At 37.1% G+C, this 25,069-nt stretch overlaps 1 protein-coding gene across 6 annotated transcripts in view; it reads left to right on the top strand.

Moving 5' to 3' along the window:
* grid2ipb (glutamate receptor, ionotropic, delta 2 (Grid2) interacting protein, b) overlaps positions 1 to 24,680 on the top strand; it is a 31,727-nt gene extending 7,047 nt beyond the window's left edge. For 3 of the 6 annotated variants that reach the window (XM_058794201.1, XM_058794200.1, XM_058794203.1), the window contains 19 exons: positions 4,907 to 5,176; positions 8,218 to 8,303; positions 9,133 to 9,202; positions 12,803 to 13,096; positions 13,986 to 14,137; positions 14,218 to 14,343; positions 15,567 to 15,649; positions 15,748 to 15,892; positions 16,964 to 17,277; positions 17,965 to 18,738; positions 18,829 to 18,916; positions 20,131 to 20,379; positions 20,561 to 20,757; positions 20,848 to 21,003; positions 21,152 to 21,238; positions 21,569 to 21,698; positions 21,865 to 21,983; positions 23,259 to 23,423; positions 23,509 to 24,680. In XM_058794201.1, the coding sequence (XP_058650184.1) occupies positions 4,907 to 5,176; positions 8,218 to 8,303; positions 9,133 to 9,202; positions 12,803 to 13,096; positions 13,986 to 14,137; positions 14,218 to 14,343; positions 15,567 to 15,649; positions 15,748 to 15,892; positions 16,964 to 17,277; positions 17,965 to 18,738; positions 18,829 to 18,916; positions 20,131 to 20,379; positions 20,561 to 20,757; positions 20,848 to 21,003; positions 21,152 to 21,238; positions 21,569 to 21,698; positions 21,865 to 21,983; positions 23,259 to 23,423; positions 23,509 to 23,580 (3,577 nt within the window). In that variant the 3' untranslated portion in view covers positions 23,581 to 24,680. The remainder of the gene's footprint in view (positions 1 to 4,906; positions 5,177 to 8,217; positions 8,304 to 9,132; positions 9,203 to 12,802; positions 13,097 to 13,985; positions 14,138 to 14,217; positions 14,344 to 15,566; positions 15,650 to 15,747; positions 15,893 to 16,963; positions 17,278 to 17,964; positions 18,739 to 18,828; positions 18,917 to 20,130; positions 20,380 to 20,560; positions 20,758 to 20,847; positions 21,004 to 21,151; positions 21,239 to 21,568; positions 21,699 to 21,864; positions 21,984 to 23,258; positions 23,424 to 23,508) is intronic. The other 3 variants (XM_058794205.1, XM_058794204.1, XM_058794206.1) reach the window with 3 other exon arrangements.
* Positions 24,681 to 25,069: the final 389 nt, after the last annotated feature.

The following is a 25,069-nucleotide window of genomic DNA, read 5'->3' as shown; positions in this document are numbered from 1 at the left end:
GGACATTAGCCAGTTTCCAATTCAATTGAGATATGCTCTTTTAGTTGGCACTAAAGATGTATCTGGGCACAATCATCATAATTTCTAGAAATCCATTATTTAGGTTACATGGCAAGCCATGGTTGTTCAGTTTAAGATGTGACTGTCTATTTTGCCATCTTAGAGAAGTAATCACAAGTTTGTTGTTCTTATTCATTATTCATCAAGAAACTGAATGCTTTAGAGAGAAAAATATTTCAAACAACATTTTCAAAACGACACACACTACCGTTCAAAAGTTTGGGGTCTATTTTTTTATTTTTAATGTTTAAGATTTTTAATGTTTTTGAAGTTTCTTATTCTCACCAAAGTAGCACTTAACATAATAATATTGTGAAATATTATTATAATTTAAAATAACTGTTTTATTTTTTAATATATTTTAAAACTTATTTTATTCCTGTGATTATTTCAAAAAGTGAAACTTTCATATATTCTAGATTCATTACATGTAATGTAAAGCTTTTGTTTTACTTTTGATGATTAGAGCTTACAGCTCATGAAAGTCAAAAATCCAGTATCTCAAAATATTAGAACATTTACATTTGAGTTTCATTAAATGACCATTCCTACAGTATAAATGCCTGGTATCTCTTGTTCTGTGAAACCACAATAATGGGGACGACTGCTGACTTGGCAATAATCCAGAAGACGAATATTGACACCCTCCACAAAGAGGGTAAGTTACAGAAAGTCATTACTGAAAGGGGTGGCTGTTCACAGAGTGCTGTATCAAAGCATATTAAATGCAAAGTTGACTGGAAGGAAGAAATTGGGTAGGAAAAGGTGCAGAAGCAACAGGGATGACCGCAAGCTTGAGAATACTGTCAAGCAAAGCCAATTCAAATACTTGGGAGAGCTTCACAAGGAGTGAACTGGAGCTGGAGTCAGTGCATCAAGAGTCACCACTCTCAGACGTCTTCAGGAAAAGGGCTACCAAGCCACTTCTGAAACAGAAACAATGTCAGAAGCATCTTACCTGAGCTAAGGAGAAAAAGAACTGGACTGTTGCTCAGTGGTCCAAAGTCCTCTTTTCAGATAAAAGTACATTTTGCATTTCATTTGGAAATCAAGGTCTGGAGTCTGGAGGAAGACTGGAGAGGCACAGAATCCAAGCTGCTTAAAGTCCAGTGTGAAGTTTCCGAAGTCAGTGATGATTTGGGGTGCCGTGACGTCTGCAGGTGTTGGTCCACTGTGTTTTATCAAGTCCAAAGTCAATGCAGCCATCTACCAGGAGATTTTGGAGCACTTTATGCTTCCATCTGCTGACAAACTTTACGGAGATGCTGATTTCCTTTTCCAGCAGGACATTAGCACCTGCCCACACTGCCAAAACCACTTCCAAGTGGTTTGCTGACCATGATATTACTGTGCTTGATTGGCCAGCCAACTCGCCTGACCTGAACCCCATAGAGAATCTATGGAGTATTGTCAAGAGGAAGATAAGTAACATCCGACCAAACAATATAGACGAGCTGAAGGCCGCTATCAAAGCAAGCTGGGCTTCAATAACGCTTCAGCAGTGCCACAGGCTGATCGCCGCCATGCCGCACTGAAGCAGTAATTTGTGCAAAGGGAGCCCCAAACAAGTATTGAGTGCATAATTAAACCTACTTTGGAGATCTTGAACATTTCTGTTTTGTAAATCTTTTTTTGATTCATCTTTGAGAAAATATTCAAATTTTTTGAGATACTGAATTTTTAATTTTCCTAAGCTGCAAGTCGTAACCATCAGAATTAAAACAAAAAAAATGAATTAAATTGCAAAAAATAAAGACCTTTTCCATGATATTCTATTTTTTTTAGATGCACCTGTATATATTTACAACATACAGTAGCTTGTATCCTATAACCTGTCCTGCCCAATTAAACACATGAATTGGTAAAATAATATCACTGGTCTCATATAATTCTCACTATATAAATTAATCAGCCTTGTCTCACTATATTAGGTACGTGTCTCAGTTTCTGCCAACACATCTCACTCTCTCTCTTTGTGAATCTCATGGATTTTCTGCTTATTATTGCTGCTGCTGCTATAATAATGCTGCTGATCTTCTGCAGGTCAATGTGAGAGGCAGCGGTCTCTAGACAGTTGTAGTCAATGGCTCGTGATGGCTCAGAGGCTGTTAAATTACGTACCTCTGGGTTAAAGTGACACTCATTTTTCTGAATATATCTCTTAAGTAGCCACTTCACTTTCATCTTTTTCTGAGTCATGATAAACTAAAAGATGAGTTGCTTTGGGTGAGTACTTTTCATTAAAATTTAAAATCATTCATTATGGAATGTCTCTTCAATATACAGTATTTTACAAAAAAAAATCATTATGATTTGATTTGTTGATTCATTTTGTCTCTCTTATAAGACTGTTAACTTGTCATGCATGAAAGGTTTGTGAGCAGACTGTTTGTGTTCATTGCTGCTAAATCAGGCATGTTGTATCAGTTATACAGTGATGTTTTAGAGATAAACATCTGTTCAAAATTCTGGGGGTCGGTAGGATTTTAAAAATGTTTTCGAGATAACTGTCTTATATGCTCACCAAGGTTGCATTTATTTCTCAAAAATGAAGTAAAACCACTATTATTGTGAAATATTATTACAATTTAAAATAACTATTTTAAACCATTTTAAAAAGTAATTTATTCCTGTGATGGCAAAGCTGAATTTTCAGCAGCATTAATCTAGTTTTAAGATGATCTTTCAGTTAAACAATCAATTAAACAATTAAGTTATTTTAATAATAATAATAAAACTTAGCCTTTGAATGTTAGATTCCAATGGCGTATTACTTTTTTTGGTTTATCTTCACTAGTTTGGTGATTCATATTTTTCCTTTTATTCTGTCCACATGCAAATAAAGAGCTAAATAACTCATTTTGAATGAAATATTACGGTGAACTAGAAAATAATTAATAATAACTTGTGTTTCGCAATGGTGCAGCCCCAAGTCTGTAATTAGAATATCAAAACAGATAAACTCATATTAACCCTTACTCAAAATTTCCATTCAAGAGTTTTTTTTTTTTCTTCTCTCAAAAACAAATAGGCAAATCATGGTACCATCTGACCTCCTCAAATGAATTTCACATTACAAATGCAAATATAGTCTGGCAATGGTAGTTCCATCCACATTTTCTGAAAAGCACAATAAATGTTAATGTGCTGTTGTGTATGCTGTCATTTATAATACTGGCAGTAGTGCTTTAGTACTCTAGGTAAGCTATGGTTTGTACTCTAGTGGCCTCTTAGGGCGTTTAATTCTTTATTTTATTCTTGTCTGCTGTCTGGAACTGCTGCCATTAATGCAGTGTTTGGCCACTCAATTAAGTCACTGTGTCTCTCTCTGTGCCTCTATAATAATGTGAACCTGAGGCAACTCTGCACTCTAGAATTGTCTAATGGTGTGGTTTTGTCAACACGGTCATCCAGGCAATGGGGAGAGAAAAATTATATTGTGAAACTGTATAATTTTAAATCATATTTCCAGGTTACGATTATATAGTATCTGTGTGCAGGGTGTTTGTGTCCTTCAGAATGATAGAGACTGAAATCAAGAAAACAAATGTGTATGTTTTACTTAAAGGGATAGTTCACCCAAAAATGATATTTGTGTCATCGTTTACTCAGCCTCGTGTCTTTCCAAACCTATAGTTTTTAAAAATGTCTCTGTGTTTGATAGGGTGAGTAAATGATGACAGAAAAGCATTATAGATAGTCCCCTTTCTGTGCTTAACTCTGATATGTTTAGTATTAAAATAATGTCTGATCTATGGAAAAGAAAATTTGTTACATTCAGTTTGTGTTCATAATCCATTAGCCTGATTACAGTCTGACAGTGACTATAAGAGACTTACAAATATCAGGAGAATTAATGCCATGACTCAGAAAATGAATGTGCTTTTTATTTGATAAACACATGGAATTATTTTAAATGCTAATGTTGGTACATCACCTTCAGAGAACAAAGCAGACAGAATCGCGTTGATGTTACACTTGTCGAGGTTACTAAGGTTACATTTGCTGAGGTTTTTCCAAATGGGGTCTTTTTCTGGTTCCCTGGTGGGCGGCATAACAGGCTTTTCCATATCCACCAACGTTACATAAATGTGACAAACACGGCCTTATTTCTATTCAGAATCCCATAAAGGTGAAGCTATCAGAGTTAAAATTGTATTTGTCTCCTCTCTGCCAAATGTTCTCGTTTTTGTCTAGCCATTTTTGCCGCTTCAAATCTCACTGAATTCAGTATGCGCTGAATCTTTTCAATTATATTTTGAATGTCATGCTACGAGTTCTGAATTTGCTCTGTTGCATATGAGATTTGATGCTGTTCCCAGAGAGCATGGAACATCAGGAACAGCAAAAAGAGAATGAGGAAAGAGAGAGGGAGACAGCGAGTGAAAGAGAGAGAGAGAGAGAGGCGGTAGTGTGATGTACTCCCACACCTTTGCTATTGCTGGATTCTGGTATCTGTACCAGAGCTTCTGGAGTGGGAGTTTCAGATGGAGACAGCACTCAGAGAGGCTGCTACATGTTGGAGTTTCTCACAGCTTCCATGAAATATCGGGATTGCCTTCATTACTTGGCTTTCTTTGAGTTTTTTTTTTTTTTTTTTTTTTTTTTTATCTCTGCCATCCTTTCCTGTTTTCTTGGATTTTAAAGTCTCACAGTGATCCTGAATGAACGCAGTGGACTCAAGATCTGAAGCTCCTTCACTTTGGGTCGTGATAGAAACCATTAGATTGGAAAACTGACTGGCTGAGCTGAACTAGCAACCTTTAAAAAGTCTTTATGATGATGGCTCCTCGTAGCTGATTTAGACCTTTTTTCTCTGTTGCGTTGCTGTGACCATGTTTGCCAGGATCTTCATTCCCAAGAAGCATCGGCAGCGCTTTGACGAGGCCGTTTCTCAGAGTCTCCTCAACCGTATGTGCCGTAGCAAGAGCCTGGGCGAGCCCCAAAACAGGCTCCGCCGAAGCCGAAGTCAAGACCACCATGAGCGTCCACAAGGCTCAAAACGGGCCAGTTCTGTGCCCAGAGATACCGGCGATGACCCGGCCCAACCTGAGCGTGGCCTTAGGAAGAGCACCATCATGATTCCCAGCCACTATGTCACTGGAGCCAACCAGAGGTACGTATCGTATACCTCTTTCATAGGTATTCCTTTTCCATGTCCTATTATTTATGATAAAATGATCTTTTCAATCTATCATTCTGGTTTGAAATGACAATTTTATCCCAAAACATGGCAGGAAGCCTCCTCAAATGCTTAAAACACTGTGTGATATGTGGGAGACTTTGTGTGTGGGTGGGTGAGAGAAGCACTTTTGAGTTGTGTTTGTTTCTGTGCCTCATGCTTTCCCTACTTACACACACACACACAAACACACACAAACACACATACATGCACGTACTGTCCACATCACGAGCATTTTTTCATATTTTGATCTACTAATTGGTTGTTTTAGAATTCGGGATATATAATCAGCTTATATTGCACTATTTTAATCATTAAAATCATGACTTAACCTAAAAGGAAGATTGGCATCATATCATATTCAAGCCATGAAGCTTCTTATCAGAATTTGAGCCAGAACAGAAGCAGATCCTCTTGTCGTCTGGTTTAAATTAATATTGCTTTCTATATGATGTCATTACAATCTATCAATATTCTTTATTTTTGAATTGAAATTGATATCTAAAATATTACCGGAGACGTATCACCCAGAGTGTTTAGGTTATTAAATACTACAGTAAGAGTGGATATGTTGTGCTGATACCCTGTAGACTGTATTCCTCATCTCATAAGCTGCTGCTCTTCAATAAATAATGCTTCCTTGGCTCAGTCCTTATGTAATCTCCATTCAGAGTTCTTATGTCTTTGTTTATCTGTCATCCCCTTTCTAATCCGCCATCAGTGTTTGGTTTGGTGGCCCACCTTATATAAAATGGCACTGCGACAAGAAGCAAATGTTTCTACTGCTTTCCCTTGTCTCTGTTTACTCAACGGTTCCAGTGTCGCCTTGAGGTGTTGCCACAGCAACCACTAAGGCTAGCTATACACTAATGATATGTCATAAGTTTTCTCTAAAAAGCAGGGATATCTTAAATCTCCTTCTTAAATAGCTTTTCGAGTGGTGCTTCAGTATACTTGTCTGTTTGGTTTAGGATGAATCATGAGTTGGGATAAATTAATATTCGTATGTTCAGCCTTTGAAATGCATTGGTCGTATAGTGTAAAAATATAGGTTCATATTTTACTTGTTGAAGAGATGTGTACTATTATTTTTACATATTTTTTGACTGGTGCATTATAAAACTCTTGAAATATCCCATAAAGACTTATTGGAAGGACTTGGTGGGCCATTTCAAAGGACATGAATATATCAGAGACTTAGGCCAGTAGCAACCAACCAGGACACACTAGCAATGCCCTAACAACACACAGTACACCATAACAACTGCTCTTTTGACTTAAGCCAGTAAACAACCACCTAGCAACCACCCAGAACACCCTAGAAACTGCAAAGCAACACCATGACAACTGTTTTGACCTGGGCCAGTAAGTAACCACTAGGGGTGTAACAGTTTAAGTTACTTACGGTTTGATTTGTATCACGGTTTTAGAGTCACTGTTTCGGTACGGTTCGGAATGTGCTATTTTTAGGGAAAAGGACTATTCTGTCAAATAAAAATAAAGAAAATAAGAACAAATAATCTAATTACAAGCAACAGCACAAATAAATACAATAGAGCAAAGATACAAAATTATTTTCAGGGTTTTTTTAAGGTAGGTCTAACATTAGTTTTTAGATACAGAAATTGAATAAAATAATCAAATGTAAAATAACATTGCATATTTGTCTGTATAAATTAAAGATTAATCCTTATTAAGTTACAAAAGCTATTCAGTCAAGAGCAGTGAGTGATTTGTCTTTTGTTATTTGACTGACATTAAAAAAGTACTGTCACTTTAAGACAATGCACAGATCCAGTACATTGAAACCCCTACGTTCAACCAACTATGTCTGCTAGTAGTATACTTACCAAGATGGGCATGTTGACATAATTTTTGTGTGAATTTGTCCATTTAAGCAGAAAACTTTAAAACAAACTCAATATTTGTGTGTTCTGAGACGTGGGTTCACACACTTCGGATGAGCGCACACAGATCTTCTCACTGCGCACGAGTTCTCCTTCATGTCTTCTGGCTCTTTAATACTTAAACTGGCAAGGTTTAAATGAGTTTAGATAGCAACGTGTGCTGTTCTAGTCTCATCTGCGCATATGTGCTATAAGCACCCGGGTGTTGACGGCATAAATGACTATTCATATTCGAGCATACAGCACTCACATTTAACAATGAGCGACTGGTTTGTCCACGTTTTTTTTTCATTGCAGTTGTTGTAATGTATTGGGAAGCCAGAATACATCGATAAACATACATTAGCTGGACACTGTCTGTTTTACGTGTTATTATTATTTTTTTTTTTTAAAGATTTATTTATTATGATAGGACAGATCAGAGCTGACAGGAAGCAAAGTGAAAGAGAGAGAGGGGAGAGGGATCGATAAAGGTCCTTGAGTTGGGATTTGAACTCGGGACGCCCATAACGCAACGGCACTGTATGTCAGTGTGCCGATGTGTCATTTTAAACAAACCATATTACAAATGCGTTTTCAGATTTAAGTTGGAACTGCGGGTGGAGAACAGTGCGGTTTGATTTTTTACCATGAACCGTTACACCCCTAGCAACTGCCTAGAACACCCCAGCAAAGCCCTACAGTAGCAACCACCCAGAACAAACTGCAAAGTAACACCATGACAACTTTTTGACCTGGGCCACTATGTAAACACCCAGAACACCCCAGAAAAGCCCCTAGCAACCACCGAGAACACCCTAGAAACTGCAATGCAACACCATGGCAACTGCTATTTTGATATGGGCCAGTAAGCAACCACACAGAACACTTTAGCAACATGCAAAAAAATCACTCAGAACACATTAGCAGTTGCATAGGTTACACTGTGGCAGTAAGTGTTGTGAAAAGAAAAAGAAAAGAAAAAATCTTTTAAAAAAAATTAATATAAGTATTGAATATTATATGAGTATTTAACGTACCTACAGTCAGTCAGTACAGTGAGTAATGCCTCTCTTGCTTCCTCTGCAGAACCATCCGTGTGTACAGGGGTAAGAAGAGTTTTGGGTTTACTCTGAGAGGTCACGCTCCTGTGTGGATCGACTCAGTAATGCCAGGTGCGTATGAATGATCATGACGTCTACCCATAAGCACTTGCAACCTTTCATTATTAATCAGAGTGAAAAAAACTGACTCTCAGGTGAGTCAGGCTTTCTTTTTCTGGGGGTTTCTGATCTGACCCAGAATTATACATCCTGCCACCTAGCATACAGATCTAGTGCTAGAAATGAATTTTTACCGTCATAGTTATGCCACCAGCCATCGATCGAGTAAAGATGCTTTTCTTATATAAATCACCATCTTCCAGGACACGGCTGTGTTTTGTTACTCAGAATTTGTGCCACGTTGAGGTTCATATCGCTGTAGGCTACAGAGGCGGCTGTAATAAAAAGGCACATGGAAAGCACAGCTGGGGTCAGTGGTTTGTTTTCAAGGGGAATGGAGTGTTTTTTTTTGGTGCATTGTGAAAAAGGAAGGAGTGGGCTGTTGTACTAATGAGCAAGCTTTGGGTACATTTGTATTGAAGTCTGCACGATTGTACGTTCTGAGTGGAGAGAGGGCGGTAAGTGTGTGAGTGTCTGTATGACGATATTCGCCCACTGCAGGCCTGTGCTGAGGCTAGTTAACACTGACTCAGCCGCCTGTGTGGGGCAGCTTATAAAAACAAGTAGGAGTCTAACATCGTGATGAAAAACCAGATTACATTCCCTTTCAGGCTTACGATGTAGTAACTTGTAGTGTTTTAATTACAACCGATCACAAAGGACAGCAATATTACACATCGACATGGTTCACTGAAAGATTGTCTGTGGCTTTGGGTGTATTATTCACTGAAAGTGTCTGAGGTTTCATTCTCAGTCCCAAACCCATGTTTTCCTATTACAGGTAGTCCAGCCGAGGCGTGTGGCCTTAAACCAGGAGACCGCATATTGTTCCTCAATGGCCTAGACATGAGGTGTGTTTATTTTTGTTATGCTGTGATAATGCTTTAAAAGTTGCATATCAGTGAAGTGATACTACAATAGATACTGTGGTAAACATATCTAGAATACACAATTAATGAGAATACACAATTTTTTTACATTTTTTTTTTTATAATTGTGTGAAAAAGTGATTTCTCAGAAATATGTAACCACGTTAACCTAATGTGTAGCAATTTCACCTAACCTAAACATTTTATTTGCATTACCCTTCAAAAGCTTGGGGTCATATGATTTTTTAATTTAAGTCAGCTTTTATTCAGTAAGGACACATTAAAATGATCAATAGTGACAGTAATAACATTTATAATGTTTTTAAAAATTGTGTTTAATTATTATATATTTTTAATTAATTTAAATATTTCACAATATTACATTTTTTCCCTGTATTTTTGATCAAATAAATGCAGCCTTGGTGACCATAAGAGACTTCTTTCAAAAACAATAAGAATCCTACTGACCCTAAACTTTTGAATTACAGTGTGACTACTTGCAAGTAGATTTAACTCAAATGTGCCATTTAAATAGTGTTTTAATAATTTCAATTGATTTGGCTTAAACACAAGTTAAACATTACTGAGGCTATGGGGTTTTCAGCTTCTAGCATACTTTGTGTGCTACTGGATGGGAAGATTTTTTATTTATTTTTAATATGTATTTTTAACTAGTTGTGTTTTATTTGGGAAAGACCTAAAAGTGACTTATTAGTACTTTTTTGTGCCTGTTCTATGATGGAGTTATTATGAGAGTTGACAATGTGGTGATGAGTTCAAATGGTAATTAGGTTGGAAGTAAGCTATTTTTAGTTTCACTATATTTACATGATGCATTTCTATTATTCTGCTACTTCTTAAAGGGGTCATATGATGCATTTTTAAAGATCATTATTTTGTGTATTTAGTGTAACAGAATATGTTGACATGTTTTATTGTTCAAAAAACACATTATTTTTCAAATACTGTACATTATTGTAGGTCCTCTATGCCCCGCCTCTCTCAAACGCTTCGTTTTCTACAAAGTCCCTCCTTTCGACAAGCACAGTCTGCTCTGATTGGCAAGCTGGCACAGTGCATTGTGATTTGCCGAACATAACAAGTCGCGTCGGAAATGTAACGCCCCTTTCCATAATCGCGAGCTTTAGCTTTCAAAATTATAGTAAAGACAGTTAATAATGTCCTTAGTTTTACCATCAATTCAAGCCCGAGAGGGGAACAGAGTCGCGTGACAGACACAGTGATGAAGCTCGTATGTGTTTGCACACAAGCCGCGGTTGTGTGACCGTGTGTCTCTCCCTCTCTCTCACACACACACACACGAGCACGCACACACACACACTAGACTGCGCCGTGACTCTCTCTCTCTCTCTCTCTCACACACACACACTTACACACGACGCGCAAAATCCCGCATTTAAACAGTCAATAGCAAACTTAAACTAATAACATAACATACAGTCGCTGATTCAGAAGCGCCAGATTGTCATAACAAAGTCAGAATTACCTCCTCACATAGGTTCACGAAACGGTCGTCCATAAAACGCGTTGCTGTTCTGTTGTAAGTAATCTTAATGATTCCTAAATGCATCTACTTTCGGAAGGCCAAATAAAGTGCTTTTGCTTTCACATAGAAACATACAGCGTCTCCCTGACAGCTGCTTCAACACTACTGCGGTTACTGAAACCACGCCTTCTTTCCTCGCCAGCACATTTGGGCTGCATTATGCAAATATTTCCACATCTTGATGTAGACGTGTGGGGGCGTGTCTGAATGAACTGTTTTAGGGGGGCGTGGCAGAGCCACTATGACGTCACTTTGTAGGCAGATCGGCGGTTAGCATGAAACTGGTTCCTTCAACAAATGCCAATAGGTTTTTTCCATAGGCTTTTGGATTATCGCAAAAAAATAAGCTCTGTGTTCAATCATAGTTAATGAAACTTTACACGTTTTGTCCATCAAGATAATCTTCACAAAATAATATAACGTTGATGAATTTTGAAGCCTAAATAAAAGCGCCAGAACTGAAAAGCTAAACTTAGGCTATAAACGAACTACAGCACCACAGTTGCCACCACCACGTCACCACCACCGCGCTCCTGACAACAGTTTCAAACTTATTTTTAACATGTTTAGTGAAACGTATTTACTCTGTATATGAATTTTAATCCACACTACATGAACCTTTTCATATAAACTGGAATACATACAAAACTAGAGCCAAAATAAAACTGAAATGAGACATTAGTAATAAATAGTATAGTGAATAAATGAAATAATCATAACTAAAGGACATTTAAAGCACGTATTTCTGTACTTTTCGAAATAAGGTGCATTAAATCCTTGATTAATATGAATATTTTAATTAAAAACATATCCCGTGTATTTAATCTTTTAAATAACAGTGAGCGAGTCTTTGGATATGGTAAGATTAAACTTATTTTAGTGAACAAAGTACCATATTTCACAAAATATTATTCTATCCTTGCTTCTACAATCTCTTTCTAACAACTTCATGCGGCCGTACACATTTATTTTTGACGTGGCTTTAAGCACTATGCATCATTAAAGTTTCACTTTCACCACATAAAGCCAGTAAATGTGGTGTTTACATGTAATAATCATAATATGAATTTACCTTGTGGTACGAACCCAGAGTCTCCGCATCAGTAAGCGATAAAACGAGCATCTTCCCTCCGAAGACATGTGTCGCATTTCGGGGCAAAGCAAAAAAAAAAAAACATTGTCGAACAACAATATAAAATGCTGTAAACTATTCATTGGTTATCCTAAAATTAATTGTATTACAAATTATACTACAACTGCAAAATACTAAATTGATAAACTGTTCGGCGTGATGACGTTGAATATCTCCGACAGCGCCCATTTAGCAACTTGTTAGCAACCGTCTTTTTTAAGAAACGTAGCAGCTTAAAAAAATCATGAGTGTGGTGTGACTGGTGTGTTTTATGTCGTAGAATAAAACGTGAAAGTATCCTGAGCCTGTGTGAACCACGAACCTTATTTAAGGGATTTAACCAAAATCCCATTCAAAAAACCCATTGACTCTGAGACGATGGAACCGGAAGCGCTAAAATGCTAACTCGCTTCCGGGTTTTCGCCTACAAAGTGACATCATAGTTCCCCCACTCTATATCTCTTTGGGTTTGAGACTTTAGTCTTTGCAACTTCAGGGATCTTATCTATGCACAATCAGCTTGTAACACTCCAAAGAGAAAGGAAAACTTGAAATCACATCATATGACCCCTTTAACAAACAACTAGCTATCACAGTTTGTTTGTTTAGGCCTAAATGTAAATCAGTTTCCTGCGGCCATGATTTAGCTGTTTCTTGGCTGTGTAGTTAATCTCAAGAACACAGCAATTTACTTCATACTGCCTCCGGGGAACTGACAAGCATAGTATTATGTCAATAAAAAATTTATTGACATTACACCAACTGAACATTTATTTATAAGTGTTATTTAAGAGAACATGCTATTTGAACCCAATTTCGTCCTATATTATATTATATTACTGTATATTATATTACACATGAATTCTATTCTATGTACATTTAGGAACTGCTCCCATGAGAAGGTGGTGTCCATGCTGCAGGGTAGTGGTGCCATGCCCTCTCTAGTGGTGGAAGAGGGCCCTGTAGATTATCCGCTCTCGGACTCAGAGCCGGAGGAGACCCCCACCATCCCGCGCTCGCGCTCCCCAGCCCTCAGCTCCCTGCAGTGGGTGGCCGAGATCCTGCCTCCCAGCATCCGCGTGCACGGCCGTACCTTCAGCCAGCAACTTGAACACCTCCTCACCCTGCAAGAAAGATATACCATTTGCAAAGCTCTGGAGACCTTCTTTCAACACAGGTCAGGTCAAAATTCATCATGGCTGAGTGGGAGCAGACACATGACTTAGTGTTATATTACTTGAGGTTGGCGGTACTGAGATTAAATACTGTCTTATCAAAACAAAAATGAGTTGTGTATGTGGCTCCCAGCATGCTTGTGATTAGTGATTAGAGATTTGGTGGTCTGATTTGATTGGGTCTCAACTTCGACTGTAACAACAGTACATATGCAGAGTTTGGAATAATTCAGTTATATAATTTATAAAGAGATTTTTTTAAATGTTGTTGAAGGCTCTTTTGCTCACAAAGGCTGCATTTATTTGCACTGAAGACTGAAGTAATGTGGCTGCTGAAAATTCAGCTTTGTCATCACATTGCATTTTAAAATATATTCAAATATAATATTTCACAATATTACAATTTTTCTGTCTTTTTAATCAAATGAATGCAACCTTGGTGAGCATAAGAGACTTATTTCAAAAGCATCAAAACATTGTAATTATTCCAAAGTGTATTTCTTTTATTTAAAGATATAATTGTATTTTATAGTCATGACTTAAGTGACCAAAGCTGTGTTTGACAAAAAACATACAAGTTAGAAATGTGTTAGCCAATTATAGGCAACAGAGCTAATTAACACTTATTGACTGTAACCATCCTGCCATATGATTACAAATATCATAGCATACTGTTCCCACAGCGAGCGATTTTCTGTCGCTTGGCAGCAGCAAGGCAAATGTGAAAATCATTCAAAAATAGCTTCAGCCTCAAGCACAAATAGATACTCACAATCAGGAACAATCTGTGGGTTCTTCCAAATTTAATAAATAATGCTCACTGGTGCGACTGCTTGCTGAGAGAGCAGCCCAATTATTTCTAAAATGGCTCCCTCTGTTGCATGTAAACAGGAATGTGGACACGCTCATTGTAGATGTGTTTCCTGTGCTGGACACTCCAGCCAAGCAGCTGATTTGGCAGTTCATTTACCAGCTGCTGACCTACGAGGAACAGGAACACTGCAAGAGCAAGATCGCCCGCTTCCTGGGCTTCAAGAGTGCAGGTTAGCTGTGGGTTTACTGTGTGAACATCCTTGGTTTTCTGTCCTTATTGCATTCTGACTGTGCATGTTTATTACCGCAGAACCAGAGATAGGTCCAGAAACCCACAGACGGAGCAGCTCCATGCGAGTGTCAGGTACCTCTCACAAAAACACTGTGAGAGAGAGAAGCTCAGACGACTGCATTATCGGCACTCACCTGGGAATGGGTATGACATTTTCCCCCATCTGTGTTTTGGATTTAGACTAAAAAGCAGGGTCCAAAATGAACTTTTTCCACACTGAACATATAAATACATGAAATTTGTATAATTTAATAAAATATATATTTTTATTTAATATATTTATATATACACTATAAAATCAAAAGTTTTGGGGGTTGCTAAGATTTTTTCATATTTTTGAAAAAAAGTCTCTTATGCTCACCAAGGTTGCATTTGCTTGATCAAAAAACAGTAAAAATCATAATGATAAATATTATTACAATTTAAAATAACTCATTTATATTTTAATACATTTTTAAAAGTTATAAATTCTTGTTATGGCAAATATGCATTTTTAACAACCATTACTCTAGTCTTCAGTGTCACATAGAAATTATTCTAATATGCTGATTCTTGTTATTATCGATGTTGAAATCACTTGTGCTGCTTAATTTTTTTTTCGTGATATTTTGTGATAATTTTAGTGATTCTTTTTCTCAGGATTCTTAGATCAATAGAAAGTTCAAAGGAACATTTAATTTGAAATGCCTTTATGTTTATTTTAAAAATCATTTGAAAAATCTTTTGTAACATTATAAATATCTTTATTGTCACTTTTGGATAATTTAATGCATCTTTTCTGAATAAAAGAATTAATTTCTCTCTCAAAAAATTGCCTTTTGAATGTTAATGTTAACGGTAATATAAATATGTATTATAATATAATATAATATAATATAATGTAATGTAATGTAATGTAATGTAATGTAATGTAATATAATATAATATAATATAATATAATATAATATAATATAATATAATATATTTATTTATTTTACTTGCCAAAATCAATTTGTTACTCTTATTTGATGCTTCATACTTGTTCATTTTGGATCCTGCTCGTAGAACTGATATATAAGCTCATATAGAATACTGTTTATGCTATGCATTGCTCCATTGTAACGTTGTTTTAGATAGCCATGCCGTTCTGTCACTCTTTGGGGTAAACAAGCAGTCAGAACTGTTCTCAGTCATGTTTATGATTCATCACAAGCATCTATTAGGCTAAAGCTATAAACTGCTTGCAATCGCTGTGCGCCTCTCAGCCACCTACCGCCCAGACCCGCTTTCTGAAGCTGACTGCCCTCAGTCTGTTTTTAGCTCCTAAAGGGCAGGCAGCTTTCTGTGCACATGCTCTGTTTCTGGACCGCACTCTCTCTGTGTCTCAGGAACATTCACTGACCCTGTGACTCCAGAGGAAAGACAATGTGGGGATGGGACTTCCTTCCCAGAGTCCCCAGATCTCAGCCACGTGGGTACCATTTACTGCTCATCCGCAATTCACTGCACTGTCATCACTGCTATTATGAAATCATGCATAGCCTCATCTAACCACGCCCCCACCCGTAGATGTCAGGAGTGTACACGGAGCTTGAGAACATGTTTCCCGGGAAGAGCAACCAGTCTCTCCAGAGTCACTCCTCACCCAGGGCTGTCGGCATGGGCCATGCTGAGAACAATACATACACTCAGTCGTTCACACACGGTAACGCAGGTATTCTGAGCTTATTCTTCATCCACAAGTGACGCATGGTGCCTCCAAAAAATGAAAAATGCTGTGCGGGACCTGTGTGACAATTTGACACTAAATGTGCTTGCTTATGTAGATAATTTAAGATATACAGTAAAACAGGGGTTTTCAAACTGGGGTCCAGGGAGCCACTAGGGGTTAAATGTTTTTGTTTTTCTTTTTTTCTTTGTTAAAGGAATTACAAAATATTTTTGGAGGGTTTTTAAAGTTAACACACTGACTGAAGATATTAATTAAATCTGTTTTATACATAATTTTGGCAACAATTTATAATAAGGTTCCATTTATTAACATTAGTTAACTACATTACATGAACAATGAAAAATACTTCTGAAGCATTTATTAATTTTAGTTACAACAAAATCTAAATAAAAAAATCTGTTAACATTAGTTAATGAACCTAGGCTGACATGAATTAACTAGTTGTATTTTTATTAACTAACATTAAAAAGATTAATAAATACTGTAATAAATGTATGGTTCATTGTTAGTTAATGTTAGGTAATGCATTAATGAGTGTTAACTAACATTATAGTAAAGTGTTACCATAATTTCTTTAACATTATTACTGTTATTAATTTATTTATTTATTGCCACTAATAGCTTTTAAGAGTAAGAAATTAAAACAAACAAACAAACAAAAAAAATCTAATTTGGATATTATAAGTTGACAGAAATTTTTGGGATAAATATTTATTGTGCAAATGATTATACAAAAAATTAATTCAATTGTGAATGTTTCTATTTAGATTTGGTTTAAAAAGTGGGTGTACTCTCCAATGAAATTTAAATATTTTACAAATAATATTGTAATGGTTTATTTTGCAATGACAATATAAAAGCCAATTATTTTTATGGCGTTACAAGTAGGTCCATGGCATTAACAAGTTTGAAAATCCCTAGTTTAATGTATTAGCATGTTATAGTTCTTTATCTTTATCAATTTAACATTTTTAGAACATTTAGCACAATAAGATCTCTGATAAGTATTCGTATGTAGTACAAATGTTCCTCATGATTTTGTTCTTTTTGCAGGGAATCGTAAGTCAGGCCTCACTCTTTCATGGACTGAATCTTTTCCTGGCCCTCAGTTTGAGCCTTACCAGCAGACTGTTCCTTCTCCAGACAGTGTGGACTCCAATCCTTATGTTAGTTTAGACAGCCCCCCTGCCTCCCCTCTGCCTTTTGATGAACCCAGTCCTCTGCCCCAGCGCAGGAAGCTCTTCACCTTCTCACGTCCACCTCGCAGCCGAGACACTGACAAGTTCCTGGACGCTCTGAGCGAGCAGTTGGGACACCGGGTCAATATCGTAGATGACTTTAAGGGAGGGGAGAATGACTATGAGGAGGTTTGTGTCAGACACAGAAAGAGGTTACTATATCCTGGCCAATTAAATATCACAAAAAATATAATAAAATATTCACAAAATTTTTTAATTATACACAAAATTGTTTTTGGTAAAAATGCTTCTGTCTGGTGCGCCAAAACTGCATTTTTTTTGGTTTGTTTTGTTGTATCCATATATTTTCCAAATCTCTTGTTCTCTAAGGTCACATTGATTTGATTTAATTTAATTTAATTTAATTTAATTTAATTTAATTTAATTTAATTTAATTTAATTTAATTTAATTTAATTTAATTTAATTTAATTTAATTTAATTTAATTTAATTTAATTTAATTTAATTTAATTTAATTTAATTTTTTCTTTATTATTTTATTTATTTATTTATTTTTTCTTCCATCATGTTTCCAAACCTCTTGTCCTATGCAATGTCACATGTATTTATTTATTTATTTTATATTTTTGATCTATACATTCTTTAAATGCTTCCCATATGTGAGGTCGCATTTATTTTTTTTACTTATTTATTTATTTAATATTTACCATCTCTCCAGTCTTTAAAGAGATATGTAACATTTTATTTATTTATTTATTTTATTTTTTATTTTATTTTGGAAGAGCATTATATACATTTTTGGTACAATATACTGTTGTTTTTTTTAAAGTCCTAATTGTTTTTGTGACACTGGCAGATGAGTTTCCAGGATGACCAGGAAGTGAACATGCTGCCTCATGAGTTAAGCAGTGCCAGCAGTGAAGACCACAGCAGCAGCGATGACTCCACTTCAGTCTCCTACTCCTCAGGCTCTGACCACATCCCTCCTCCCCCACAGAGTCCTCCGCCTCCGCCACCTCCCAGCCAGTTCACCGACCCGCCCTCGCCCCTTCCCCTCACCCCAGAGCACTTGCCCCAACCGCCCCCAGCCTTCCAGCACCACCCCATCATAGCTCCGCCCCCACCTCCACCTCGCTCCTTCCTCATTAACCGGCCCTCGTTGCACAAGGTGCTGCCCAGCAGTGAGGAGCTCAGGGTCCAGCGCACCCACCCCCGACGCTCCTCTCCCCAGCCCAGCACTCAGTCCATTCTCCAGCTGCACCAACCGAAGGCTCACCCCATCCTACAGTCATCCCCGCGCACCTCCCCTCAACCCCCGCACGCAACCACACAGCACACTCACCTACGACATCCCACCCAGTCCATCTACCAGAGCCAGCAGACCTCTGCTCCCAGAACCTCCCCTAACCTGACCAAACAAAAGAGCCTCCATTCCCAGCATTCCCAACAAAGCTATGATGGTACGCTCTCAAACAAGGTTCCCCCACCACCGCCGCCTCCTTTACCCCCACCTTGTGATCCTCCACCTTTGCCCAAAGCCAGCCCGAAAGCCTCTGACAATAACCACATGAGCGTGAAGAGACTGCGCTGGGAGCAGGTGGAGAACTCTGAAGGAACTATCTGGGGACAGGTTGGTTAGAGATACCTAACAACCACAGTGTGCATCAGAACCATATTGAAGTGGTGAGATATTATTAAGTACAGATGATCTGTTTTCTAGCTTGGAGATGATCCTGATTATCATAAACTCAGTGACATGGTCAAGTACCTGGATCTGGATCTGTACTTCGGCACACAGAGGAATTCCAGTAAGTTCTCTAATTTGTTATAGCTGCTTCAGTGTAGTATTGCATGTATACATCATCATCCCCTTTTCATACAGTGCTCCGTCTGATTTTCTGTTTTTACACTAATTGTCTTTAGATCATCAACCAATACTAGGAATTTTAAATCAAAACCCTTTATGAACAAAAAACACAACAACATATATTTTTCATATATTTAAATGCGTCCTGTATTTATTTTCCGAATGTAAGAAATTAATTATTATGTAATTATTTAATGCGATGTTACTTTATATTTTTATATATTATATTTATTAATTAATGTATTCATTTATTTTGTAATTTATTAAAATAATACAATTTATTACACTACCGTTCAAAAGTTTGGTGGTAAGATTGTTTTAATGTTTGTTTGTTTTTTATGTTTTTGAAAAAGTTTCTTTTTAAATTGAGTAAATTTAAAATAATTATTTTCTATTTTAATATAGTTTAAAATGTTATTTATTCTTGTGATGGCCAAGCTGACATTTCACACCTTCAGAAATCATTCTAATGTGCTGATTTGGTGCTCAAATTGTTTTTATTATTATTATTAATGTAGAAAACAGTGGTGCTTCTTAATATATTTCTTTGTAACATTACTCGTCTTTACTTTCAGGTTTTATTTAATGACTCCTTTCTGGAAAAATTACTACATTAGTATAATAAGTGTTAATTTCTTAAATAAAAATTGATAACACTTTAGTATAGGGACCAATTCTCACTATTAACTACTTGCTTATTAGCATGCCTAACATATAGGTTGTTTATTAGTACTTATAAAGCACATATTCTCCATAACCATATTCCACATCCTTAATCCTACCCAATACCTAAACTTAACAACCTTACTAATTGTTAATAAGCAGCAAATTAGGAGTTTATTGAGGAAAATGTCATATTTAATGGCTTGTTAATAGCGAGAATTTGACCTTAAAATAAAGTGTGACCAAAAAGTCTTATTGACCCCAAACTTATGGTAGTGTACTGTATTATTATTATTATTTTTTTTATATGCATGTAATGACATATCATTGACACTAGGAATTCAGACGGAGGCAAAGACTTTTAGGAACATTTGACATTTACACAATGTCTGTATATTGCTGTCTTCATCCACATGTGACATCCGTTTTGTAGCTTGTCATTTTGATGGTGAAAATGAACACAATTACCTTGTCTATTTTTGTACCTTTCAGCTCATCTCTCATGGAGAGCTACTGTATGTCTGTCTCCGATCCCATCATTCTCATCCAGTTATTGGCATCTTACAGCCTCTTTTCAGTCTCCATACAGTTTATTGTCTCCACTACTGGTGCGAGGAGAGCTCATCCTTACACTGTTATTAAATGTTTCAGTCTCTCTTCCAGAGCCCACTTTCCTGCCCGAGAACTTTAAAAAGAAAGACGTGGTCGAGATTCTCTCCCATAAAAAGGCCTACAACGCCTGTGAGTATGAGTAGGGTTGGGTTGAAGTGCTCTGTCAGGTTTGCCGTCTCGTGTGACGTAGATGTGTAGGAGTAGGTTAAAGAGGTGCTGTAGGTATTTGCTGCTGTAGCAACTATTTTGGAATTTTCCTAATGAGAAGGTTAAGAATCCATGTCTCATCACATCTGGCTGCTCTGTTCAGCTATCCTCATAGCGCATCTGAAGCTGGCCCCGAAGGAGCTGCGAGAAATCCTCATGACCATGAGCACTGAGCGTCTGGAACCTGCACACATTAAACAACTGTTGCTTTACGCTCCTGATGACGAGGAGGTCAAACAGTTTCAGCATTACGACCAGGACCCCGCCAAACTTAGTGAGCCGGACCAGTTTGTCCTACAGGTGCTGTTTTACTTGAGTTCCAGCTGTTTTATCAGAGTTCTGTTATAATTCATGTAAATATTAATGGATTCTTGTGGGCTTGTTCTACAGATGCTACTAGTTCCTGAGTATAAAACCAGACTGAGGAGTCTTCTTTTTAAGACCACTGTGCAGGAGAAAACAGAAGAAATGAGAGGCGCATATGAATGCATATACAAAGCATCATTAGAGCTTAAAAACAGCAAGAGGTTGGCCAAGATCCTGGAGGTAAAACACTTAATTCAGCAGATATGACTAAATTAGAAATGTTATATCTTCTGCAGAGGAGTTGGCATTTTCAGAGCCATTCATTTTTAAATATTTGCTCTTTATTTAAATATTATTCATATGGTATGTACACTTTTTGTGTGTTTAGTTTGTTTTAGCAATGGGAAATTATCTGAATAATGGTCAACCCAAGACGAATAAAACAACAGGATTCAAAATTAATTTTCTTACTGAGGTATGTGTGCAATAATTACAGACTTTAGTATAGAGACCGATTCTCACTATTAAATAGTTGCTTATTAGCATGCCTATTATTAACATATTGGTTGTTTATTAAAGCACATATTCTGCATAACCATATTCTACATCCCTAATCCTAACCTATACCTTTACTTAACAACAACCCTACTAACTCTTAATAAGCTTTATTGTTTATTGAGGCAAAAGGCATACTTAATGGTCTGTTAATAGTGAGAATTGGACCTTAAAATAAAGTGTGACCAATGTTTTTATTAAACGTTCATATTTTTTGTTTCTCCTAATAATGGATTAAAATACTCCTCAGCTGAACACAACAAAAACAGTTGATGGAAAGTCGACTTTCCTCCATATTCTTGCCAAATCATTATGCCAACACTTCCCAGAACTCCTCGACTTCGCCAGGGACCTCATAACAGTGCCATTAGCTGCCAAAGGTAAGGTATCAGAACAACTTCCTGTTTGATATTTGTATATACACCTCTGTTTAGAAGTTTGGGGTCGGTAAGAATAAATAACATAAGTCACTTATGCGCACCAAGGCTGCATTTAGTTGATGTCAATTAAATGATAGATGTTCCTGTATTTTCACTGTAAATGCAGTCAATCAGAGGACTATTACTGCTGAGCTCAGTGACCTTCACTCCACCATCCAGGACATAAGAACTGCCTGTGTGAAAATCCCAGCTACTGCTGAAGATCGCTTTGCATTGGTTATGAGTGTATCCACCAGTCTACAGCCTTTTTTGAATGAGTTTGATATCCTGTGAGAATATACAGTATCTCACAGAAGTGAGTACACCCCTCACATTTTTGTAAATATTTAATTATATCTTTTCATGTGACAACACTGAAGAAATGACACTTTGCTACAATGTAAAGTAGTGAGTGTACAGCTTGTATAACAGTGTAAATTTGTTGTCCCCTCAAAATAACTCAATACACAGCCATTAATGTCTAAACCGCTGGCCACAAAAGTGAGTACATCCCTAAGTGAAAATGTCCAAATTGGGCCCAAAGTGTCAATATTTTCTGTGGCCACCATTATTTTCCAGCACTGCCTTAACCCTTGACACCATCTGAACCAAATAAGTTTATCTTGGTCTCATCAGACCACAGGACATGGTTCCAGTAATCCATGTCCTTAGTCTGCTTGTCTTCAGCAAACTGTTTGCGGGCTTTCTTGTGTATCATCTTTAGAAGAGGCTTCCTTCTGGGACAACAGCCATGCAGACCAATTTGAAGCAGTGTGCGGCATATGGTCTGAGCACTGACAGGCTGACCCCCCACCCCTTCAACCTCTGCAGCAATGCTGGCAGCACTCATACGTCTATTTCCCAAACACAACCTCTGGATATGATGCTGAGTATGTGCACTCAACTTCTTTGGTCGACCATGGCGAGGCCTGTTCTGAGTGGAACCTGTCCTGTTAAACCGCTGTATGGTCTTGGCCACCGTGCTGCAGCTCAGTTTCAGGGTCTTGGCAATCTTCTTATAGCCTACGCCATCTTTATGTAGAGCAACAATTCTTTTTTTTCAGATCCTCAGAGAGTTCTTTGCCATGAGGTGCCATATTGAACTTCCAGTGACCAGTATGAGAGAGTGAGAGCGATAACACCAAATTTAACACACCTGCTCCCCATTCCCACCTGAGACCTTGTAACACTAACGAGTCACATGACACCGGGGAGAGAAATGGCTAATTGGGCCCACTTTGGACATTTTCACTTAGGGGGTGTACTCATTTTTGTGGCCAGCGGTTTAGACATTAATAGCTGTGTGTTGAGTTATTTTGAAGGGACAGCAAATTTACACTGTTATACAAGCTGTACACTCACTACTTTACATTGTAGCAAAGTGTAATTTCTTCAGTGTTGTCACATGAAAAGATATAATAAAATATTTACAAAAATGTGAGGAGTGTACTCACTTCTGTGAGATACTGTATGTATACTGAACTTCCGTTGCAGTGTATCAGCCCTTAACAATGATACTAGAGCTTTCTGGAAAACTGTCATCCAGCTGTGCAGTCCCTAGACTCCTTGCAGCAAAGAGCAATGGATGAGTTTCATAAAGTGGCCTCCTACTTTGGAGAAGACAGCAAGGCCACGACCACAGAAAGCTTCTTTGGCATCTTCGCTGAATTTATCTCCAAATTTGAGGCGAGTTTCTTAAATGCTGCCATTTTCACAGATGTAGTTACATTAAAGTTGTGAAGTAAGAGTTTGCTGATTTTGTATTCAACAGAGAGCACTGAGTGAGACACAAGGAACAGAAAACCCCAGAAGCCCCCGAATAGCCTCGCCGCTGGCATGGTGAAACCAACAGCATCTGCAGTTTCTAACCCAGAACGCCCATGTGCCAATAATAACAGGGAACTTGATAGCGTGAAGGGAAATTAACCTTACTTTAAATGTCTTAGATGAATAAAAAATATCTTTAGAAAAAAATATATATTTTATACAGAACTTCAGTGTGTTTATCGAGAAAGTATATTAATATAGCCCAATATTAATCATTTTGTTTTGAGATTTAGAGAATGTAACAGGAATATGCACACTTCAGGTGAAGAGGATTGATGGTATTTTTGATGGTATATTTTGGTACCGAGGTGAATGAATGTTTTCATGATGAACTTACTCATCCTCAAGCCAAATGTATTTTAACACAAAAAAAGTAAAAAAAAAAGTTCCAGATGAGTTTTAAATTCTTCACAGTATTAGTGTTTTATTGTTGTACTCCGTTGTGATACGCCGATACTATAGCAGAACAAGAGTGCACCCTTCATAAGTGAAGATACAACTATTTTCCAAATCAATGATCATTTGTATTTTATTGCAATATTAGTTGTACAACTGATTGGTGGTTTCATCCCGCATGAGAATCTGTGGTAGATTTTACATCATGAAATTGGTTTTCAACTATGAAAAGATGATGCAAAAGCTTCACATTATTAAATGGCAGAAGGGTACACATATCATCTGTTCTTTTAAAATGAGTATGTAGCTTGTCTGACTTTTTTAGGTACTATTGTTTAAGATAACCCAACGCATTTCTTCCTGACATCTTCTGTTCTTGAACAAATGCATGATCTTCCTTATTGCCTGTTTTTGTCATTTTTGTGTATTTTTCTTAGTCTCTTGTCAGAACCAATCAACGAGGAGAATACCTACAATTTGCATTTGCATGTAGCAGAGTATTTCTATTTATGTAATGTATTCCTGTTTTGATTGTTTCTGTATCGATTTGTTATATTGAATATGTTTTACCAAATTAATTAGTTGTAAATTAATATTTGTGTACAAATTGTTGGCGTGACTAACCTAATGTTTTCCTGAGCAGTTCTATATCGAAGGGCCACATATTGCTGCGTTTTAATCAGATGTCTAATTCGTTTTGCCTGAATAAATACGCTTTTGCGGAAATTCATCTCTGTAGGGTTATTTTTTGTACTGGAACTGTATCCACTTCTAGAGGTCTTCTTTAAGAGGTTCCCTTATGGAACTGGCCTCCAAATCCCGCAGATCTCAATCCGACTGAGAATCTGTAGGATTCTACTCGATTCTACTTTTTACTAATGGAAAAAAAGTCAAAAGGCAATTTTGGTTTTATTAATTCCTAAAGTTTTAGGCTATCTATTTATTTATTTCTATTTTCGCAATTATACAAAAATCTATTTTTATTTTTTTTTCAGTGCACTCTCCCTATCCTCTATGAATGTCATCATAATGTTCTCGTTACCAGGCAACACTATAAGTGCTTCAAATACCAAAGATCTTAGATATATGCATACAGGGTAAGAGGATCC

Source organism: Onychostoma macrolepis, chromosome 12 (assembly GCF_012432095.1).
Source record: "Onychostoma macrolepis isolate SWU-2019 chromosome 12, ASM1243209v1, whole genome shotgun sequence".
NCBI classification, from domain to species: domain Eukaryota; kingdom Metazoa; phylum Chordata; class Actinopteri; order Cypriniformes; family Cyprinidae; genus Onychostoma; species Onychostoma macrolepis.
The sequence above is the reverse complement of the archived record's forward strand: the minus strand, read 5'-3'. Positions and strand labels throughout refer to the sequence as shown.